Genomic DNA, 19,093 nt, shown 5'->3' on the forward strand with positions numbered 1-19,093 from the left:
CATGGAATCAGCTCCTTTGTATGAATGGGCTGTGCAACTGCACAGTTTTCTGTTTGAGGTGCTTGAAATTAGACACTAGGCATAGAGGCAGGAGGCTACAGCCACAACGTTGTGGGCAGAGAGGCCTACTGTATTTGTCAGGGTTCTCTAGAGTAACAGAACTTACAGAACGAATAGCTTTCTCTCTCTAAAGATCTACCCTGTAACATTCATGCTATCCTTGCAGGCCTAGAACCACATTCCATAAAGTACTTAGCAACTGCTCTTTGAGTGGGAAGGTCAAGGATGGGCCTCTGTTAAACCAGCATATCAAAGGTTAAGCTGCCCTTATCTGGTTTCCCTCAGACTGTTTTCAAAACAATAACAACAACAACAACAACAACAACAAAACAACAACAAAGCCTTCTAATGTTGTCAGAAGATAATGTCTTCTTCAAAGGTGTTTGCTCTTTGGAGCTTGAATGTCATGCCTTGGGCAGCATTGTTTTAGTGTGGCTAATCAAGACAATGTGGGTTCTTGATTCTCATGCCAGCATCTTCAAGACTCACAGGCTTACACATTAGGATATAGATTTCTTTGAATCAAGAAGGTGTTGTGGCTTATCAAGGTTTGCCATAATCTTTTACCACAGAGAGGGCTCAGAAAACCAATAACTTACATATCCAGTGCATATTTATTGAGGGTCTCTTATGATAATAAATACCATGAAGGCTCTAAAAATAAAGCAGATGTGGGTGATGCCCTCTAACAATTCACGTGATGCTTAAGGTAATCAGACTTAGTTCTGTAAGCAATTATACATGGGGCAGGTAATGACTCCTGCAAAATCAAAACAAAACTTACAAGAGGAAGTGATCACCTTTAAAATGTGTACCTTTTAAGCCAAGCTGAGCAACCCAGGCCTGTTACACTAGCTACTCAGGAGGTTGAGGTGGGAGCTACCGGATCAAGTTCAAAACTGGCCTAGGCAAAGGAGCAATACCTTGTCTGTCTAGACATGTGTGTATAGGCATATGTGCACGTATATATGTATGTATACACACACACACATACACACACACACATTGTTAGGTATGTAGTTCCATGGTGTACCACATAACTACCATGGGAAACAAGTTGTGTTCAATCTTTAGCATCCCTCCCTCCTAATTTTTTTTTTTAATCCTTGACTTCATATTGAATCATAATACCCCATGTATATCTTATCTGTGTGAAACAATTGGGATGTGATTAAAAAAAATGCTATGGAAAAATGACAAATAGCCGTCAAGCTGTAGCATTTTTCTGTTACTGAAAAAGCTGTCAAGTTTCAGTAACACCATCCGTGTTACTGGGTATCCCTTTTCGACGGGGCTGTCCAGTTGCTTCGAACAGGGTAGTAACTGATGTCTGGTGGGCAGCAGCTTCAGCCAGTTTTACTATCTACTGCCTTTTCATTATTGATTCCATGGAATGCATCAAACTCCTGCAGAAGGCAGCCTGGGCGAGAGCACTGGCACTCTGTTCAGCTCTGCTGTCCAGATTCTCTTCAAGGTATGTGTACAGCCCTGTGGGTGGGGCCAATTTCATTACCACTAGTTCATAGAGAGGCAAACTAAGCTTAGGAAGACCAACAGACTTGCCCAAGGCCCCAGGTAGTAACTGAGTGAGGTTGATCGCTTGAAATTATACACTAGGCATATAAACTGGAAGAGTTTTCTTTCACGTTACTAAAACCACACCTCTGTGGGCAAAGAAGCCTACTGTATTAGTCAGGGTTCTCTAGAATAACAGAACTTACAGAATGAATATCTTTCTTTCTCTCTCTATAATCTACCTATGTATGTATTTAAAGGGGACGTATGGGAATTGCTTAGAGGGTGCAGTCCAGCTAATCCCAAAATGGCTGGTTATAAATGGAAATTTCCAGAACCCAGTAGTTGCTCAGTGTGGACTCAGTGCTAGGTGTCTCCTCTGGTCTTCAGTATATGCTGGAATCCCAAAGCAGTAGGCTCCAAAGTCAGTGAAAGAATGGACGTGATAGTAATGCAACAGCAAGCAGATAAAGAGCAAAAGCTTCCTTTTTCTGTGTCCTTGTATAAACTTCTGGCATAAAGTGTGGTCCAGATTAGAGGTGTGTCTTCCTACCTCAAAGGTCTGGACCAGAAGTAGATTCACCCACTTCAAACAAAGCAAACATTCTTCCACACTTGTGCCCTCCATTTCTGGATGGTAGCTCATTCCAGATGTAGTCAAGCCGACAACCAATAACAGACATCACACATACTTAGATTAAATAGCATTAACAATATTTAAGTTATCAACCCATATAAATAAACTGGTTAAGTGAGACTGGTCTTCACACTTGAACAAATACATCTTTACCAGATCCCGTACAGCCAGGTGCTGAGAATTCTTGGACTCCCTCAAGGGCTAGGCTAGAAGAATCAGAACACCGGGGACCCCAACTGTCCCGTCTCCTAGCATTCAAGAGAGCTCACAGCACCGTAATAAAGTGCACAGCCCAATAAAGAATAATTCTTTGTGGATATGGGTGAGTTGGGACTCCTCAGAATATCCTGGAGATGGGTTTGGCACCACACCGGAAGGCACTTCAGAGTCCCAAACCATTGGAGCAGGAGTCTAGAAGGGAAAGCAAAGCCCGGTCACATAGAGGCTCCTCCTGCTTTGCCTTAGAAGTTCATCTGATTTCATTGTCACCAAACTCCCCTTGAGAAGAAAAGCTGGGGGTTATCTTGTGGGAAAGTCCTGCTAGCGTTTTGACTGCTCTACAATCAAACGCCTAGGTTGTAATCCTGGCTTTGCCACTCTTAGCCAAGCTACTGAACACCTGGGAGCCTTAGTTTCTTCATCTTTAAAATGGGCGTAAAAGCAATTATTGTTGTGAGGGGTAATTGAGATAATGCATGCAAAATACTTGGCAGACATCAAACACTGGCAGAATGTTGGCAGGTTCCTACCCAGCTGTATTAAAGTTTGTTTCAGTGATAATTCTCTGAGGAATTATATAAGCATAATTATATCGAAGCAGTCGGTAGTCGACCATGTAAACCCTTTCTCCACTAAATGGCAGAGCCAAGGCAGAGCGAGCACCAGCACCTCACCAAGATACAGGGTTATACTGAGGTCCTGCCTGACTCTGCTGGCTGGAACTTTACCCATGCGGACACCCACCTAGCGCCTGCAGCCGGGGGTCTGGAGCAGGTTCACTTGCAAACTGCCGTGACTTGGAACCAAAAGCAAGCATCTACACACCACCCGGTTCTCCCCGCAGTGAGGACGATTAAAGCAGAGGATAGTGGCAGCAGATAGGAAGGCTGGCCACTGAGCGCGGGTTTACTTGACACAAATCCCATCTCCACCCCTCTGCACCCCCAGGCTCCCGCTGTCAGGGCAGTGCGCTAACAGGTCTCGACGTCTCTCTAAGCAAGGAACTAGAAAGATTCCGGACAAGTCCAGGCGTCACCTCGCATCCCAGTGCAACTGAGCGGAGCGGAGCCAAGTCCCGCGACTGGCCGCCCCACTAAGCAGAGCTTGGGAAGAGGCGAGCCTGGGCAGCCCCACCTCATCCGCTGCCAAGAGTTCCTGGTAGCTCATGGCTCATTCAGCCCTCTCCCTGCAAAGATCAAGTTAGAAACTTTAGGGTTTCTTGCAGACGGTGGGGAGCAGCAATGATCCCCAACTGCTCCCTTTAAGGGACGGTCGTGACTGGGCTTGAAGAAGACAGGCTCCCTCCAGAACACCAACAAAGGACTATATTTAGTTTGAAGCACTCCGCCTAAATTCCTTCTTTTCCCTTCTCAGCTTCAGAGCCACAGGCCCCGGCAGTGGGTGGAAGGGGGCGGGGAGCAGTGCAGAAGGAACAGCTGGGCCTCCGCCTCTCCACTAGATCTCTATAAATAACCAATCCTGAGCGGAGGCGACTTTCCAGCCAATGAAGCTGTCTAAAGTGACAAAACCTCGGCAACAGCCAATGGGGAGACATTTGGGGGTGTGAGACTCGCGTCCTGGGGCCAATGAGTTGGGAGTCTGGGAGAGGTAATTTGAGCTGGCGTGTGGGTGTGCGGTGCGAAACCTTCCTACTTGCAAGCCCCAAAACCTGCTTACCCGACTGAGCATGCCCTGACTAGGTGCGGGAGCCGGGGGGCCTTCCGTGGGGCTGGATCCACTAGCCAGGTTTTGGCTCCAGCCAATGGGGGAGGTCGGACGACCCGGCGAATCCTGCCCCGAAGGCTGCGGCGCCCCACTAATTCCCCGTTGTGGGTACCAGTCCCTACTGGGACTCAGGCCGAGTTCTTCGGCGGGAAGTGGCGCGGAGACACCATGCCAAGCGAGGGGCGCGCAGCTCTGCTACCTTCCCCGGCCTGGAAAATGCCCTGCAGGTGTACGGCCCTGAGCTGCGCCCACCGGTGCGGGCTCGGGGACAGGTGTCTATCCTCTTCTAACAGCGCAAACCGACGGCAAGGTCACAGCCAGCTGCTGCCCCCGATGCGCCCACAAGAGGCCCGCAGAGGCACGACGTGGGTAGCCTCGGTTTGGAGCTTTCCACCTACAGGACCATCGCGTTCCAAGCTTCGCGCCGCCCCGCCCCGCCCCCTCCCCGTTGGCCACACCCTCCGCCACGCCTTCTCCCGGCGCTGCGGAAAAGCAGGAGCGGAACTCGGGCGGGGTGCCGCGGGCGGCGCACTGGGCATGCTCGGCTGGGCGGAGGGCCGGGCTGCGCGCGGCGAGTAGGAAGCCCTCGCCCAGCGGAGGCTGCGGGAGAGCGAGAGGGAGAGTGATGGGCCGCGGAGCTGGGCGCACGTTCTGCGGGGACTCATGCCACGCGTGTCCCGGCCGGACGCGCAATTAGCAGCCGCCTCTGCAAGCAGCCGCCGCCGCCTCCCGGCCCCCCCGGGCTGCCGTGGCGAGGAGCTCCAGCCGTTGTCTCGCTCCGGCTGCGCGCATTGTCCTCAGGGTCCTCCACCAGGGCTGCTGCGGGGCCCGGGACCCGCGCCTCCGGGACGCGCTCCCGCCGCCGGTCGGCCGGGCGGGGGCCTCTGCTAGCCCTTCGCTGAGCCCGTGCGCCTGGGCCACTCCCGCCGGGGTTGTTCCTGAGGAGTTGAGGAAGGGGAGAAGTCCACCCGCCCATCCCAGCCTCCCCCGGCGCACAGCCCCGACGGGGCCGCTGCAAGCGCGACGAGGGCGCCGACGGAGCCATGAGAGAGTACAAAGTGGTGGTGCTGGGCTCGGGCGGCGTGGGCAAGTCCGCGCTCACCGTGCAGTTCGTGACAGGTTCCTTCATCGAGAAGTACGACCCGACCATCGAGGACTTTTACCGCAAGGAGATCGAGGTAGACTCGTCGCCGTCGGTGCTGGAGATTCTGGACACCGCGGGCACCGAGCAGTTCGCGTCCATGCGGGACCTGTACATCAAGAATGGCCAGGGCTTCATCCTCGTCTACAGCCTGGTCAACCAGCAGAGCTTCCAGGACATCAAGCCCATGCGGGACCAGATCATCCGAGTGAAGCGGTACGAGCGCGTACCGATGATCCTGGTGGGCAACAAGGTGGACTTGGAGGGCGAGCGTGAGGTCTCCTACGGCGAGGGCAAGGCCCTAGCCGAGGAGTGGAACTGCCCCTTCATGGAGACATCGGCCAAAAACAAAGCCTCAGTGGATGAGCTGTTCGCAGAGATCGTGAGGCAGATGAACTACGCGGCACAGCCCAACGGCGACGAGGGCTGCTGCTCGGCCTGCGTGATCCTGTGAGGCGCCGGCGGCAGCCGGGCGCTGGCCACGCTCTGTGCACAAAGCCAAACGCACCCGATTCTCTTAATGTGATTGTCTTCTTGCTTTGAGATTGGAGACGACTTTGTATTGGCCGGGATGTCCGAGCAACCTGGCTGACTTGTGTGGCCAGCATCCCAGCCTTCAGCCGGGGTCCGAGGGGGTGTTCGTTGCTGACCATCCGAGACCCTGATGGAAATGTGGCTCTATACAGCGTGTACGTTCCTCATTGATTTCGGTTCATGCATATTTCCCCGTTTAAGTAGCCATTAAGGCGCTGTATTGGCTGCTTGACACCGGCAAGCAAAAGTTTCAAGCCTGAAAAAAAAAAAAATGGGGGTGGGGAGGTGGAGGAAGTGGAGAGGAAGGAGGAGGCAGTGGGGGAGGGTTCCCCTCAAACAACTGTTCATAGTTCCAAGTTCTAAATACCAGGAAAGAGGTCCAAGAAAACCATATGAAGGAGCCAGAGGAGGGGAAGAAACTTGTTTCCTTTTTCCCCCTTGTTTTCCAGGATTATTTGGAAATTAAGACCAGGGGTTCCTTTTCTGCCAGCTTGGAAGGGCAACCCAGGGACTGATTAGGATTCTGAGGATGTCTATGCAAAGTTGGGTTCTTGTTACAGTGTATCCAATCTGAAGTATTGCACATGTGAACTGGGACTGTTAACACTGATGCCAATACAGTGTGGGGTGCCAGGAAGTGTCTGCTGATATTTGTGGGAAAAAAAATCTATTTTGATTACCTACTGTATCAAAGGGGAGTCTGGGGGAGAATGGTAGTATTTTTTTTTAAATCAGCTGTGAAAAAAATGTTACAGATCTGCACATTTTTGTGTGTGCTGTTGTGTGTGTGTGTGTGTGCGTGTGTATGTGTGTGTGTGTTCAAGTATAGCTTTTTTTTTTTGTGGTTGGCAGTGACAGATTTTGCTGACTAGCTTTTAAAAACACAATACAAAGACTTTGTAAATGTGATTCAGGGCCCCCAGCACCCCTGTGTCTGCAGAGTGCCTTCAAACTCAGCTGTTCCAGCCGGTGCCAACCTGTGAATTCCCACCATATCCCAGAATCTGCTGTCCTGCTGTCTCCAAAACCACTTTAAGTATCTTCCTGAAAGAGCCAGGACAATAGGACCTGTTATTCCATGAATTGCTTCATTGATTTTTAGCTTTTTAAATATTAAGCCCGTGTCTTGAATTTTTTCCCCTTTCTGCATTTTGTTCAAATTTCAGGATTTAGCCTCTCTCTCTCTGTTGTTTTCAAAGTGTCTCTGGTTATCTGTTACAGGGTGTTCCTCCAAAAGCAAAAGAGCAAAATTTTATTGTTGTGATGTACCAAGAAAATTCTAACAAGTTGTAACTTTTAATTCCACTCATTTAGTCACTGTCTCTTCATTTTAAGACTTTTAATACAAATGTCATTTTTAAAGAAACCCCAAACTATTTGTGTTTTTGTGTTTCATATTCAGTTATTCATACTATCCGTGATAATGGTGCCAGGCGGAAGTAGATAGGGCCAGATACATGTTGCCTTCTGGAGTTATTTGTCAAATTTTGAAGATAGAATTATTTCTGTGACAAATTGGATGACAATGTTTTTTCAAGTTTTCAAAAACAAAAAAGTGTCAAAGCCTAAGGGTGTATTCGCATACCTTTTGATTCCCAGGATGAGGAAGTGTATTGATTCTGCTCTGCTGAAGAAGAGTGGTGAACTTCTGTTGGCAGCAAAGGGTCACAGCCCACGTTGCCAACACCCTCTTAGGTCTGAGAAAGTAACATGGACCTGGCAGAATAGGGGGTACTTTCTACCTGTCTTTGTTTTGTCTGTTTATGTCACATGCTGAGTAAGAAGTGTTCTTAACTTTGATCTTACACGCGGTGTACTTGGCAGTGTATGCATTATCCCAGCCATTATTTCAGCCCTTCCAAAGTTTTTATTTGGAACCAAATTATTAGTTTGAAAAGAAAAAAAAAAAACAACAACTATATAAAGAGGGTTTCCTTGCTCTCCTTAGTTTGTGGTCCATATTTGACCACAAAAGTTGTTTATTTAAAAATTAGGAGACAGTGTGTGTTGTTACTTTTTATTTGTATTTTTCTTGGGCCCGCTGGTACAATAATCTTTACAGAATAACAAAGTATAAGATATTGTACCATAGGTTCATGAGGCAAAGCTAAAGTCTGAAGAGTTTTAACTACGGAATTTACTCCTTTCACAAAGCCAAAAGAAATCACAGGTTTCTTTAAAGCTTATTAATATATCTTGCCTTAAATTTTTTTTTGTCTCCAACCAGGTTTCATCTCACCATTCCAATGGGGAGGAAGAACAGTTTTTGCCTGTACTAGCCCTTTTTTTTTTCCAGTTCTCCATTAGTATCAGTCACAATTGGCGTTTCTAAGTATAAAAATGAAAACTGCTCAAAATAATATTTTTAAAAGAATTCATTCCTACATTTGAATAAATGTAGTTGCTTAAGCATATTCTAGGGTTGCACATTCTGAAGATGTGTCAAGCACTGCTGGAAGGTTTTTAAATGTGTTTAGTGACCCTCTTTAGTCATTATTTGGAAGGCTTTGAACAAAAGTGTTGCCAACTCTAAAGCTCATAAGAATTGTATGTACTCCTTATAGAAAATGTTTGACAGTGGAGAGTGAAATAGGTTGCTGGTGCATTAATCACCTCCACGGAAGGGTTCCAAGACGCCATGAAAGGCAGGACAGGTATTTAAAACATGTTTCTACTGAGTACTGTAAAATAAATGCTTTTGGATTGTAAAATTAAAGCTGCTGCAGGAAAATGGAGCTCTGAGTTGTTTGGCTTTCGCCTGTTATTTTCATGGCAAAATAGAAATTTGCAGGTCTTTTTATTTGTTCTTTCCTTAAGAAGATAATGTTTTTAAGAATGATAGTTTATTTGGCTAGGAAGAATCTCATTTAGTGTCCTGGTGTGAAGTGATAAAAGCATTTGTTTCAGTGAAAAAGTTGGGCTGGTTTAACTGCTTTAGGAAGTGAGTCAGGGAGGGTGGAGTTTGTTGTAAGGTAATTTCACCTGAAAAACAGAAGTCAGGAGGGAGAGGTGTTTCCTGAGGGGGTGAGAACTGACTGTTAAACTTGACCCCTGCTCTCTGTCTGTCTATCTTTTTTTTTAACAATTTTTCCTTTTGGTCCCTGACAGCCAGTCCAGTTTTCTGTCACTTCAAAGCATTATTTTTCTTCATTTGTAAATGCCTCAGGAAAGCTAAAGGTGTCTGCTCCAGTCTCACACTTTGATCTTCAGGTCAAACAGTTTCCATCCTCACTGTTAAGGTAGACTTCAGTCAGTCATATTGAGAAACCAGATTTATTTGAAGTTAGTCGTTAGATGCCAAAGGCTTGCTACACCCTGAGTACTGCATATTTCCACAGGGTGAGGATCCCAAAGGCTTCCTTTGCTTGAACTGTTTGGGTAGCTTTGTTATCACTCTCCCTTAAGGATGATGGAAAGTGAGAGAAAGCTATTTGAAGCAGGAGTTTGGGAAAAATAGATGTGAAATGCCTGTGCTGTTATCTGTCATAAAAATATTCTGCTCTATAAATTCAAACAAGGTTGAATTTGGAGATGTCCAGTGTTTATTAAAATAATGCTTGTCAGTGCCTGCTTAATGGGGGAAAGCTTTCTAATATAAAATTTTTCTAGGATATGTTACAGGTCTAATCAAGAATGTTTTGTTCTTGATTATGGTATTTTATTCAAGCTACAAGAATGATTGAATGCCTTTATTTGACATGGCACCAGTAAGTGAAGCATTTGATTTCTTCATGGTAGCATTGTGGTGTTTGAGTCAATAGGGTCAGCCATTGCTGAGGTTCTCAAACTAAACTTCATATCAGAATCACCTGCAGGTTAAAACAATACGTAATGCTGCCTCCTAATTTTTCTTTTTCAGTGAATCTGGGGTGGTTTCTCAGATTTCAGGAGATAGTAATGTTGCTGGTCCAGGGACTATCCTTTGAGGCTCAAAGATCAACTCCCAGCTCTAAATTCACTTCAAACTAAGATCTTCCTAGAAATGTAGAGACTGCAACCCAGGAGCTGTGTTTTCATTTCTGCTGTGATGATAAATGGTTTCCACAGACATTTGCTGAAGAGGACATACACCATTGAAAATGGCGGTCAGGTTGCCATGTGCGGGCAGAGCCTTGGTAAACTTCACACAATTATGCGAACAATGTTGGCTGTGGTCTTCGGTGTTAAATCAGAAGCAGACTTTGAGAAAAGGATTTCATCAGAGTCAACTTCCTATCCCTACTCTTACAAAAGAAAAAAAACCACAAATACCTTTAGCTAAGAGCACTTTAAAATATTTACGTCCTCTTTATTAGAAGGCAAAGGCTATAGTTTTTCATGTTTCCAAGCAAGAACTCTGAAAATAAAGTGAGAGAATTTCAATATTCAGGTCACAGTGTGCACAGGTGTGTCTTCTTAGACTCCCAGGCGTTAGCTAACTCTGTCTGAAGTTGCACTGCTTTCCATTCTGGGTAAACACACACCACAGCACTGTCATGCACTGTGTTCTTATGCATCTTCATGTTGAAGGCTGTTTCCAACACCCTGCTTTAATGCCACGTCTCCACTTGTGGTGAAGTCCAATGGCAACCAGAGAAGTTGCTTTTTCACCGTTGTCATTTACAAAGTGGAGAGGGTAAGTGCAGCTGTTAGAAGACTGAAGTTGGATGAGGAGAAGGGACCTTAGCAAATCTGCTTTACTCACTTTTAATGTGTTCTGAGCTTGGGTTATTTCCTTGCTTTTGCCATAATTAATAATAATAACAAGAAATATTTTGATGAAAATGTTTTGCCCTACCCCTTATTGCTGTTACTGTCATTTTCATGCACATCACTCATCCAGGCAAATTAGAAACTATCTGCATAGAAGCTAAAAAATGACTGAAACATTGACTTCTGTTCCAGCTACCCATTAGAGATCCATCAGGAGTCTCTAGAACAGCATCTCCTATTCCAATTACACACCCAATGAAAGGTTATTTTAAAGTTTAATCTATCTGATAAATACTCTTTTATTTTGTTCCCAGTCTAAATGTCATTTCAAGCAGTTGCAAACATTCATATGTTCTGTTTAGGTATCTGTAACAGTTGTAGAAGGCTCCATAGTCAAAAACCTACTGCTACTGACAGCAATGGAAGGATGAATAAAGCGCTGGGGTATTTTTATATGGGCCTTCACTTTATGCTTCTTTGCATTAGCGTTAATTTGGAATATTAATATTTGACTGTTGAACTGTTTAAAATTGGAGGCTGTATTTATTTTAGAATGATATATTTTTAAAGTATACCGCACCACAGAGATATTTTATCTTGTCTAAGAAAATCCAAACTAGTCTAGTGTCACAGGTTAGTACTCGTTAGAGGAGAACTTTGTTATTTTGAGGAAAAGAATGAATAGTGGAGTGACAAGTGCTAAAACCTTAATTAATGAAATATTTTGTCCTGTAAAACAGAGATGGCTAACTAGTAGAGAAAGGTAAAACACAAATGACCTTACTGTATTTGGAATGCTATCGATCTGCTCTGTAAATTGGAGGGAACAGCTCTATTTTTCTCATTTAGTTAATGAAACTTAATCTTTCTAAGATGAATTATCTTGTAAGATTATGTGAGGTTAAAATTTTCAGAGGCTTAAAATGCACGATCCTTTTATTTGTGGTAACAGAAAAATTTCATAGGCAGAATATTTTTTTAATAGAAAAGAGAAAGATTATTGTTGCTTTGGAAATGCAAGTACCCAACAAAAGTTTAGAGATTGTTATTTGGTTCCTGAGAATAGATTTGCAGTGGAGTTGGTAAACATTGCTAATACAAATTCATCCATTATTCAAGAAACATTTACTGAGCATCTAGTATTCACTGCCACGGCAGAACCAATGCTTATTGGGTAAGCTTTTAACCTAAACAAAAACAGATTTTACCTCCCTTTACTACCAGCTGCAAAATAGCAGCTACCAAACAAGTGTATAGAAAAGTGCATCTACGTGTACCAACAGTTAAAATGTTGTATGTCCATGTGGTAGGCAAACATGATAAATTTGCAGAAAAGTGGACCTTTCTTTCAGAAAGACAAGTGAAAATGTAAATAAAAATGGGTCCCATGAAGCTTAAGCAATGGCTAGTTTTTGTTTTATGTAATGCTGTGTGATATGACTGTCAGCACTTCATGTCTTTTCTTTTTTATGTGTGCATTTCCTTTTTTGTGAGATGATTAGCTAAAATTGAGTACTTGGAAATAGGACATTATTTTGCTTTTATGTGTTCATGTCAGAGGGAAGAGAGAAAATGCAAAACTAAGATGAAAATAGGAAAGGACAATTTTGTACCCTCAAAGAAAGGCAGAGACTCCTAGGATTCTTCATGTAAAGAAGACATAGGCCTGGGTGCTTCTTTGAAACAGGCAGTCTAATAAACATGAATGCACACAGAGTCACTGATATTTTTAAAGATGCTAAGCTAATAGTTATTTTGTGCAGAGACCCTTGTTCTCATGGTGCTAGTGCTGTCAGGAAGAAGACAATCATCTCAGAGAAAGGGATCTTGGGAATAGCACCTATCATGTGAAGGGAAGGGCAGGATTGTGTTTATTAGCCTACTGTGGCTCCCAAAAATATTTCCACTATCTGCAGAATTAGACAGCATACTCTTTAAATGTAAAGTTACAGAGGTAGCTAGATAGATCAAGAGAAGTATTTTTTTATTTTAAGAAAGAATTGCCAGAATAATTAATTGCTATAAGGTGGAATTACAAGATTACTCTAGGTTTAAGTCTGATTCTTTCCCCTTAGAAAAATCTTGAGTTGAAGTTTATTCTGCATTCATAAAATTCAAAATTATTATAGTTACATAGATTCAATAAGGGCTTGAGTATTTTCTATGCTTTCTGACCACTGCTAAAAGTTTTGAAATTTTTATATAAATCATAAACTCAGCATCTATTAATATTATTATTATATATGTTAATAAATAGATCAGTGGTTCTCAACCTGTGGGTCAGAGCCCCTTTGGAGGGGTCAAAGGACTTTTTCATGGGGGTTACCTAAGATTATCTTGCATATGAGATATTTACATTATGATTCCCAACAGTAGCAGAATTACAGTTATGAACTATTTTTTTGTTTGGGGGTTTCCACAGCATGAACTGTATTAAAGGCTCTCAACATTAGGAAGGTTGAGAACCACTGATATAAATATTGACATATACACTGAGGACATATAACTAAGATACATATAAATACTAACATTTAAACATCCTCCTTAGAAGCTAACGTTTATTGGATTATATACCATTCATGAAAAGAACGTCTACAGAAATCTTTACTGACTAAATTCTCTAAGCATACATGTAAACACATTGCATGTACTTTATGTAGATTGACACTAGGTTTTGTTCTCGTTTTAAATTTTACCTTTTTGGTGGAATGGCAAGACTACTTCTAGGTTTAATTTAAGTATTATGCTTTTACCCCTCCCTAGAAAACTCTTGAAGTGTGAGTTCTTTATTCTGCACTCAGTTAGTTCAGTGTGTTTAGGCCTAACGCCTGTTGCTTTCCCTTTTGTGTGGTGTCTGGTCAGCCCTGTATACGTCATGCAATTAGCTTTTCTGTCACTAATATATATCAACTGGTAAAAAGATGTAAGAGCTGTTACAGTATAAATGTAGCTATAATGTAGCACTGTAAAGAGAAGATGATTTTGAAGATCTTTGAAGGTCTTTGAAGATCTACACCTAAACCCTGTACCGGAAGGTGAACAGATGGCAACCTAATTCCTGTACTTTATGGTTTAGAGTGATTTTTTTTTTTTTTTTTTGTGAATTAGCTTGAAGACTTATTCAGTTAGATACACTTAACAACTGCTGAATGATATTTAGAGCCCAGCTCTGTGTCCCTGCTAATCTAGTACTGTGGTTAAAAAAGAAGAAGAAAAAAAAAAAAACAGTCATGTTACATATGACTCGTGGGTTGGCTATAGCCCTGGGGTACCACTATCCCAGGAAAGTGGGGAGTGAAGGTGCTACTGCGGTGAGTGGGTGCAGAATAATGCTTTAGGGGTATGTGTGCATGTATGCATACATGTGTGCACTGGGACATCCTGTGCTCTTTCGGATGCTGGGAACAGCCTGTTCTTTCATCACTGAATGCTATTATTTTCCTGCCTGCCCAGTTTGTGACAGTCAAAAGTGTCAGGACGCATTGCTCCCGGGTGCAAAGTTGCTCCTGGTTGTGAACCGCTGCTGAAAACTAGACCTTGTGGCAATGGGGCAGCCATAGAAGAGAGGAGAGGCAACTGAACTGATAAAGCAGGAGCAGTTAAGACCACAACAGGCAGTGTGTGCTTTTAAGATACTGGCACGCGCTCTCATGCTTCGGTAAAGATCACTTGGACCAACCCATTACATCTACTCTAAGAGTAGTCAAAGTATGGCTTTTCTTAGGGTTTTCTTTTCCTGGAACAGGGGCAGCTGGTGGGCGTGGGGGTTGAAGGTGATGAACCTTGGTGGGCAGAGCACCGCCTGAGGACTAAGTAGCTGGACTTAGAATCCTTAAAGGAAAATGAAGGGCCACTAAAATGAAGTCTCCAGCAACCGGCAGCCTCTATGTGGCTCAGGCTGTGCCTGCCAAGCCCTGGAACTCAAGGTTGAGGATCCTGTCAGCAAGTTCATTAATGTGGAATTAGCGCAATAACCATGGATCTTTAATTTACTCTGAACCAGACACGATTGTTCTAGTCTTACACTTTAATGAAATCCAGGCAGTAAACCCATAAAAATTTAAGCAGTCAAACTCCTGGGCACCCGTAACCTATCAGGAAAACTGCGAGTCTACGTTTCAAAAAGTTCAGATTTGTAAGTCAGGCACAGCTAGTATACCGGGAATGCTAACATTTTACAAATGAGCAGAAATAATCTCTTTAGATCACCAACTGGCTTTTCCCTGCTAGAAGGGTCTCTAAAAGCCATGCATGCAGTTAACAAGATAATCCTTTACAATTAGCAGAAATCACTGTTTGGTGGAGACTAATTTGTATAGCTGAATTTTACACCCAAATTTGGTAATGCTCTTATATTAAAGTGGATAGTGTTGGTGAAAAGTATTTTGCTTTCTAGTGTCTTTGTGTTAAATTGTACACAAATACATCAGATTTAGTTGATAATGTGATCATAAGCTTATTAAAGAATTTTTTTGTTTCTAAATTTCTTATTTTTCTTACACTGTCTCTGTCTAGTCATCTGTGCTGTTTTAATTTTTTTTGTCCCTAATCTCTAGGTTTTATTGACTTCCTGAAATGTTTGTGTTTTGTCTGTAATTTAAAAGTCTAAAAAAGTGAAACTATTCTAGATGCCAAGAATATATATTATATATTTATTAAAAAATACATTAATGGGACAGGATGTTGCAGTGTCATGATTGGCATTTATGTTTTGAAGCATGATAATACTTTTCAGTGGAAACGAAATTTGTCTTTTGAGGATTGAGAATTTGCTTATTGATCTTAAAAATTATTATATTTATTCATTTAGTGTTGTGGTTCTTTGAGACGGATCTCTGTATGTACCCCTGGCTGTCTTGGAACTCTATGTAGGCCAGGCTGACCTCAGACACAGAGAGATGCACCTGGCTCCTCCTCCCAGGTGCTAGCTTAAAGGGATGTGCTCCCACGATCATGGAACTACTATACAATCATAAATTCTCTCATTTATATTTTACATCAAGATTAATATTTTGCTATTTAAACTTATTTTATTAAGAAGTGTAGCACTTTATATGAGAGAGAAAGCATGTGTGTTAATTACCCAAAGATGTAGATCTCTTATTCAGGTATAGCACAGCAGTGGAGAGCAGCCAAGTTACGCACTCTCCTAATTACAGGGAATAAAATAGGTTTTTCCTAGGCAGAATGCACGCAGAGGGGAACTAAAGTGACATTTTGGTGTTAGCAGTTTTAAATAATGAATAAAGTAGATAATGTGACAGAAATAAATGACCTTCCTAGAAAGTATTTCTGCTTAGTCATTAACATTACATTTTTTAAATTGTGGGATAAAAGTGATCCTTTTTGTTCTGAGTGTTATACAGCGAAAAGTAGGGATTTACATACATTAGGAACAATTTTGGAATCTCCAAGTTATTATTATTATTATTTTTTTTATTTTTCAACACTGACCCGATTTGGCTGTTGAAAACACAATTTGTGTGTGTGTGTGTGTGCGTTTGTGCCACAAAGAGTGAATAGATTTTGTTGTCTACAACCAAATTCCAAATTGAGTTTTAAAAAAATTATAATCTTGACTTTTAATCTCAGGATGCAAGCTCTATGTACAGCCTGGTTTCGTTAATAAGTAGAATATTTTATCAAAGATAATTGAATGGATACATTGAGAAACTGAACCTTATGATCACTGTTGACATCAGTATCACTGAAATTTCCGTTCTATGCATTTGTGCAACATATTATCTTAGTTTCCCTTTGTGTACATCTTAAAACAATGAAGAAGTACATGAATGTATCTTAAAACTTATCCTTCAGCATATTAATTTTAAAGCACAGTTTATTTGAAAATCTAAGCTTTTGTGCAAACTAGTAAACTATTTTCCACAGCATCCATGGCTTACCTTTTTAGGTAGTCTCATGCATCCCATGGTGAAGATTTGTAACTGTCCTTCCCTTTGTTTTTACTTAGATTGAGTGTGTAGTTTCTAAGGGTGGAGAAAGTTGGAGAGCAGTGAAATCTTCACAGAAGCTGCATTTTGGGAGTTGACAAATAATAGAAACATTTCCTTAGTGGCTCAGCCATGTTTTACAATGTCGGAAACAAGGGATAACTGTGCTAAAAACATGAATTTAAATTTATGATGGGCACTGTACATGGATGAAGGGTTTGGGTGTTTGTTTTGTTGCCGGGGATTGAACATGGGGCCTTGTATTACCCATTTTACCATTGAGTTTTCTTCTCTCTTCTTTCCTTCCCTCCGTCTTTTCCTCCCTCTAACCCTCCCTCCCTCCCTCTCCTCTCCCTTGTTTATCTTTCTTAACAGAGTCTTACCATGTTGCTCAGGCAGGCTTTGGACAGGCACTCCTCCTGCTTTGTCCTCCTGAGCAGCTGGGTTATTGTCCAGTGCCAGCAGACATACATATTTCTTAACACCCAAAGCACTACAGATGCCCAGTAGCTTTTACTGATTCCCAAGCCTCATTCCCACTAAAAGGCTAGCTTGCCGTGGTAAGGCCTGGAACCACCCTTCTGTGGACCTCAGTGCCTACAATGATGCCTTATACAAATTAATACTTGACATTAGTTGAATGAGTAAATGAGTGAATGACTACAGTGTTAAAAATGTCAAAGTTGCAGGAACAATTTGACTCTTTCAAGGCTCTGATCCACTTCATCTAAATATTGCTGTAGAATGAAAGCCATAAGCAGCTTTCCTTAATCTGCAATTGTGAAAACATAGGACTTAGAATGTCAATGTCACTATAGTGTCAATGGAACTCAAATTTTCTTTAACGCTGTCAAAAGAAAGATTAAAACAGCTTAAGAATATTGGGAAGAATGAATATACTGTCTTACAGATACTGTCCCTAATGGGAAATGTAGGCATGCCTTGCTTCAGATAGTGTCATTCCAAAAAAAGCAGTATATAAAATTATATCTAATGTGTGATTTTAAAATATACTATTTAATAGAATGACCTTTGAATCATTTGAAGACAAAGATATACTGTTTTGTAATATCCGCCAGCTAATACTTGAAAGTAGTGATGTGACTGACCCACTAGAATTTTTGTCCATCTAATGCAGTATGTATGGTGAAAATGGTTTTCAAAGTGAGGTCTCTGGACTAGGGACACTGCAGATACTCAGGCACTGCCCCGGTCATGTTTAGTCAGGAACGCTGAGGTTGGAGCTCAGCAATCTATGTCCTCTGATGTTCTTAGTCCTGATGAAGATTGGGAGCCTTTGCTGTATGATGTAAGAGGGGAAGGTATCAATATTTCAAAGTTACAAAGTTGTCATCTCTGTAGGAAAAACAAAGGCAAGTGCAGATGATCCAATAAGAATAAAGTAATGAAAAAGTGATGTGTATCACAAAATAGTTATGTACAGAATGCAAAGAAGGCAAAAAGATTCCTATGGAGATATCTCCAATCTCCCATCTGTGAAGTGAGACACACTAGGCCTAGAACACACAAGATACAGACCTGAAACTGAGCTCAGAAGCATGCAGGTTTACTTGCTAATCTTAGAAGATCACAGGGTTCACTGTCTGCAACCTTCAGGATGTTTCCAGTTCACTCTGCCAGCTTATTAAAATGCATATTGTTGGGCCAGTGAGATGGAACAGCAGATAGAGCGTGCTTGTGACATAAGCACTGGAATTTTAGTTCAGTCCTCAGAGCTTCCATAGAGGTGAAAGGAGAGAACTAACTCCAGGCTTGTGCTCTGGGTTCTGCTGTAGCACCTGTGCTCCGACACAAATAACGTGCACACACATAGCCCACCACGGAGTTTCTCACTCAATGTAGGCTCCGGGAGGAAGTGTTTCTGATAGGTTCTCGGGTGACACCGCCACCTGTCCAAGCTTGTGATACAGTATCTTCAAGCTAAAGATGCTAAAGCTAATGCCTAGAAGTGTGACATGCCCAATAAAGTCAAGTGATGCTGACCCGGAAATAAAACAAGATTTCCAGACAGAATCTATGCAGGCTACCTGGGACACCCTAAGAAGAAGATGTCTGCTTGATGGTCCAGTGATTCTACCGTCTATACAAAAAAAGGACTGATAAACTTGAGGCTATTTCATTTGACTCTTGTTCGTACTGTAACTTTAGTTTGTTAATAAAATCATTTTTTCATATATTTACTCGTGTTATACTATGAGAGGGGTGAGCCACGGCACCTGTGGCATTCAGAGCGCAGCCTGTAGGAGCCATTTCTCTCCTTCCACCAAGCAGGTCCCAGGAATTAACAGCAGGTGCCTTCACCCAGGGCACCGTCTCACTGTTGCCGCGTTTTAATTTGTTATTCTAAAATCAATACTCCTGACACCTGTAATCCAACTGTGGCCCTCTGATCATCCTATTTTGTGTATGAAGATTGATCTGTATATAAAAGTAATGCTTGCAATGTAAAGTTAGTTTTGAAAGGTGATTTTTAAATTTCCTAGTATTATCTTATGGATATATCTGTTATAATGAGTTCTGAGGATAGACATCCTCTTCTCTGTAGTGTAAGATGATTGCAGCACTAATAAACAAATGTGCCATAATTCTTTTAAATAA

At 42.4% G+C, this 19,093-nt stretch overlaps 1 protein-coding gene across 1 annotated transcript; it reads left to right on the forward strand.

Annotated features, from left to right (window-relative positions):
• Positions 1-4,701: 4,701 nt before the first annotated feature.
• Rap2b (RAP2B, member of RAS oncogene family) lies at positions 4,702-18,671 on the forward strand. The gene has a single exon (XM_021656135.2). It carries the CDS (start codon positions 5,200-5,202, stop codon positions 5,749-5,751), a length of 552 nt encoding a protein of 183 aa, XP_021511810.1. The 5' UTR covers positions 4,702-5,199; the 3' UTR covers positions 5,752-18,671.
• Positions 18,672-19,093: the final 422 nt, after the last annotated feature.

The sequence above is a fragment of the Meriones unguiculatus genome, chromosome 2, assembly GCF_030254825.1.
Source record: "Meriones unguiculatus strain TT.TT164.6M chromosome 2, Bangor_MerUng_6.1, whole genome shotgun sequence".
Lineage (NCBI taxonomy): Eukaryota > Metazoa > Chordata > Mammalia > Rodentia > Muridae > Meriones > Meriones unguiculatus.

Bases quoted from the DNA above. Each gene is read 5' to 3' on its own strand.
- Rap2b (XM_021656135.2), top strand. From the start codon at position 5,200: ATGAGAGAGTACAAAGTGGTGGTGCTGGGCTCGGGCGGCGTGGGCAAG.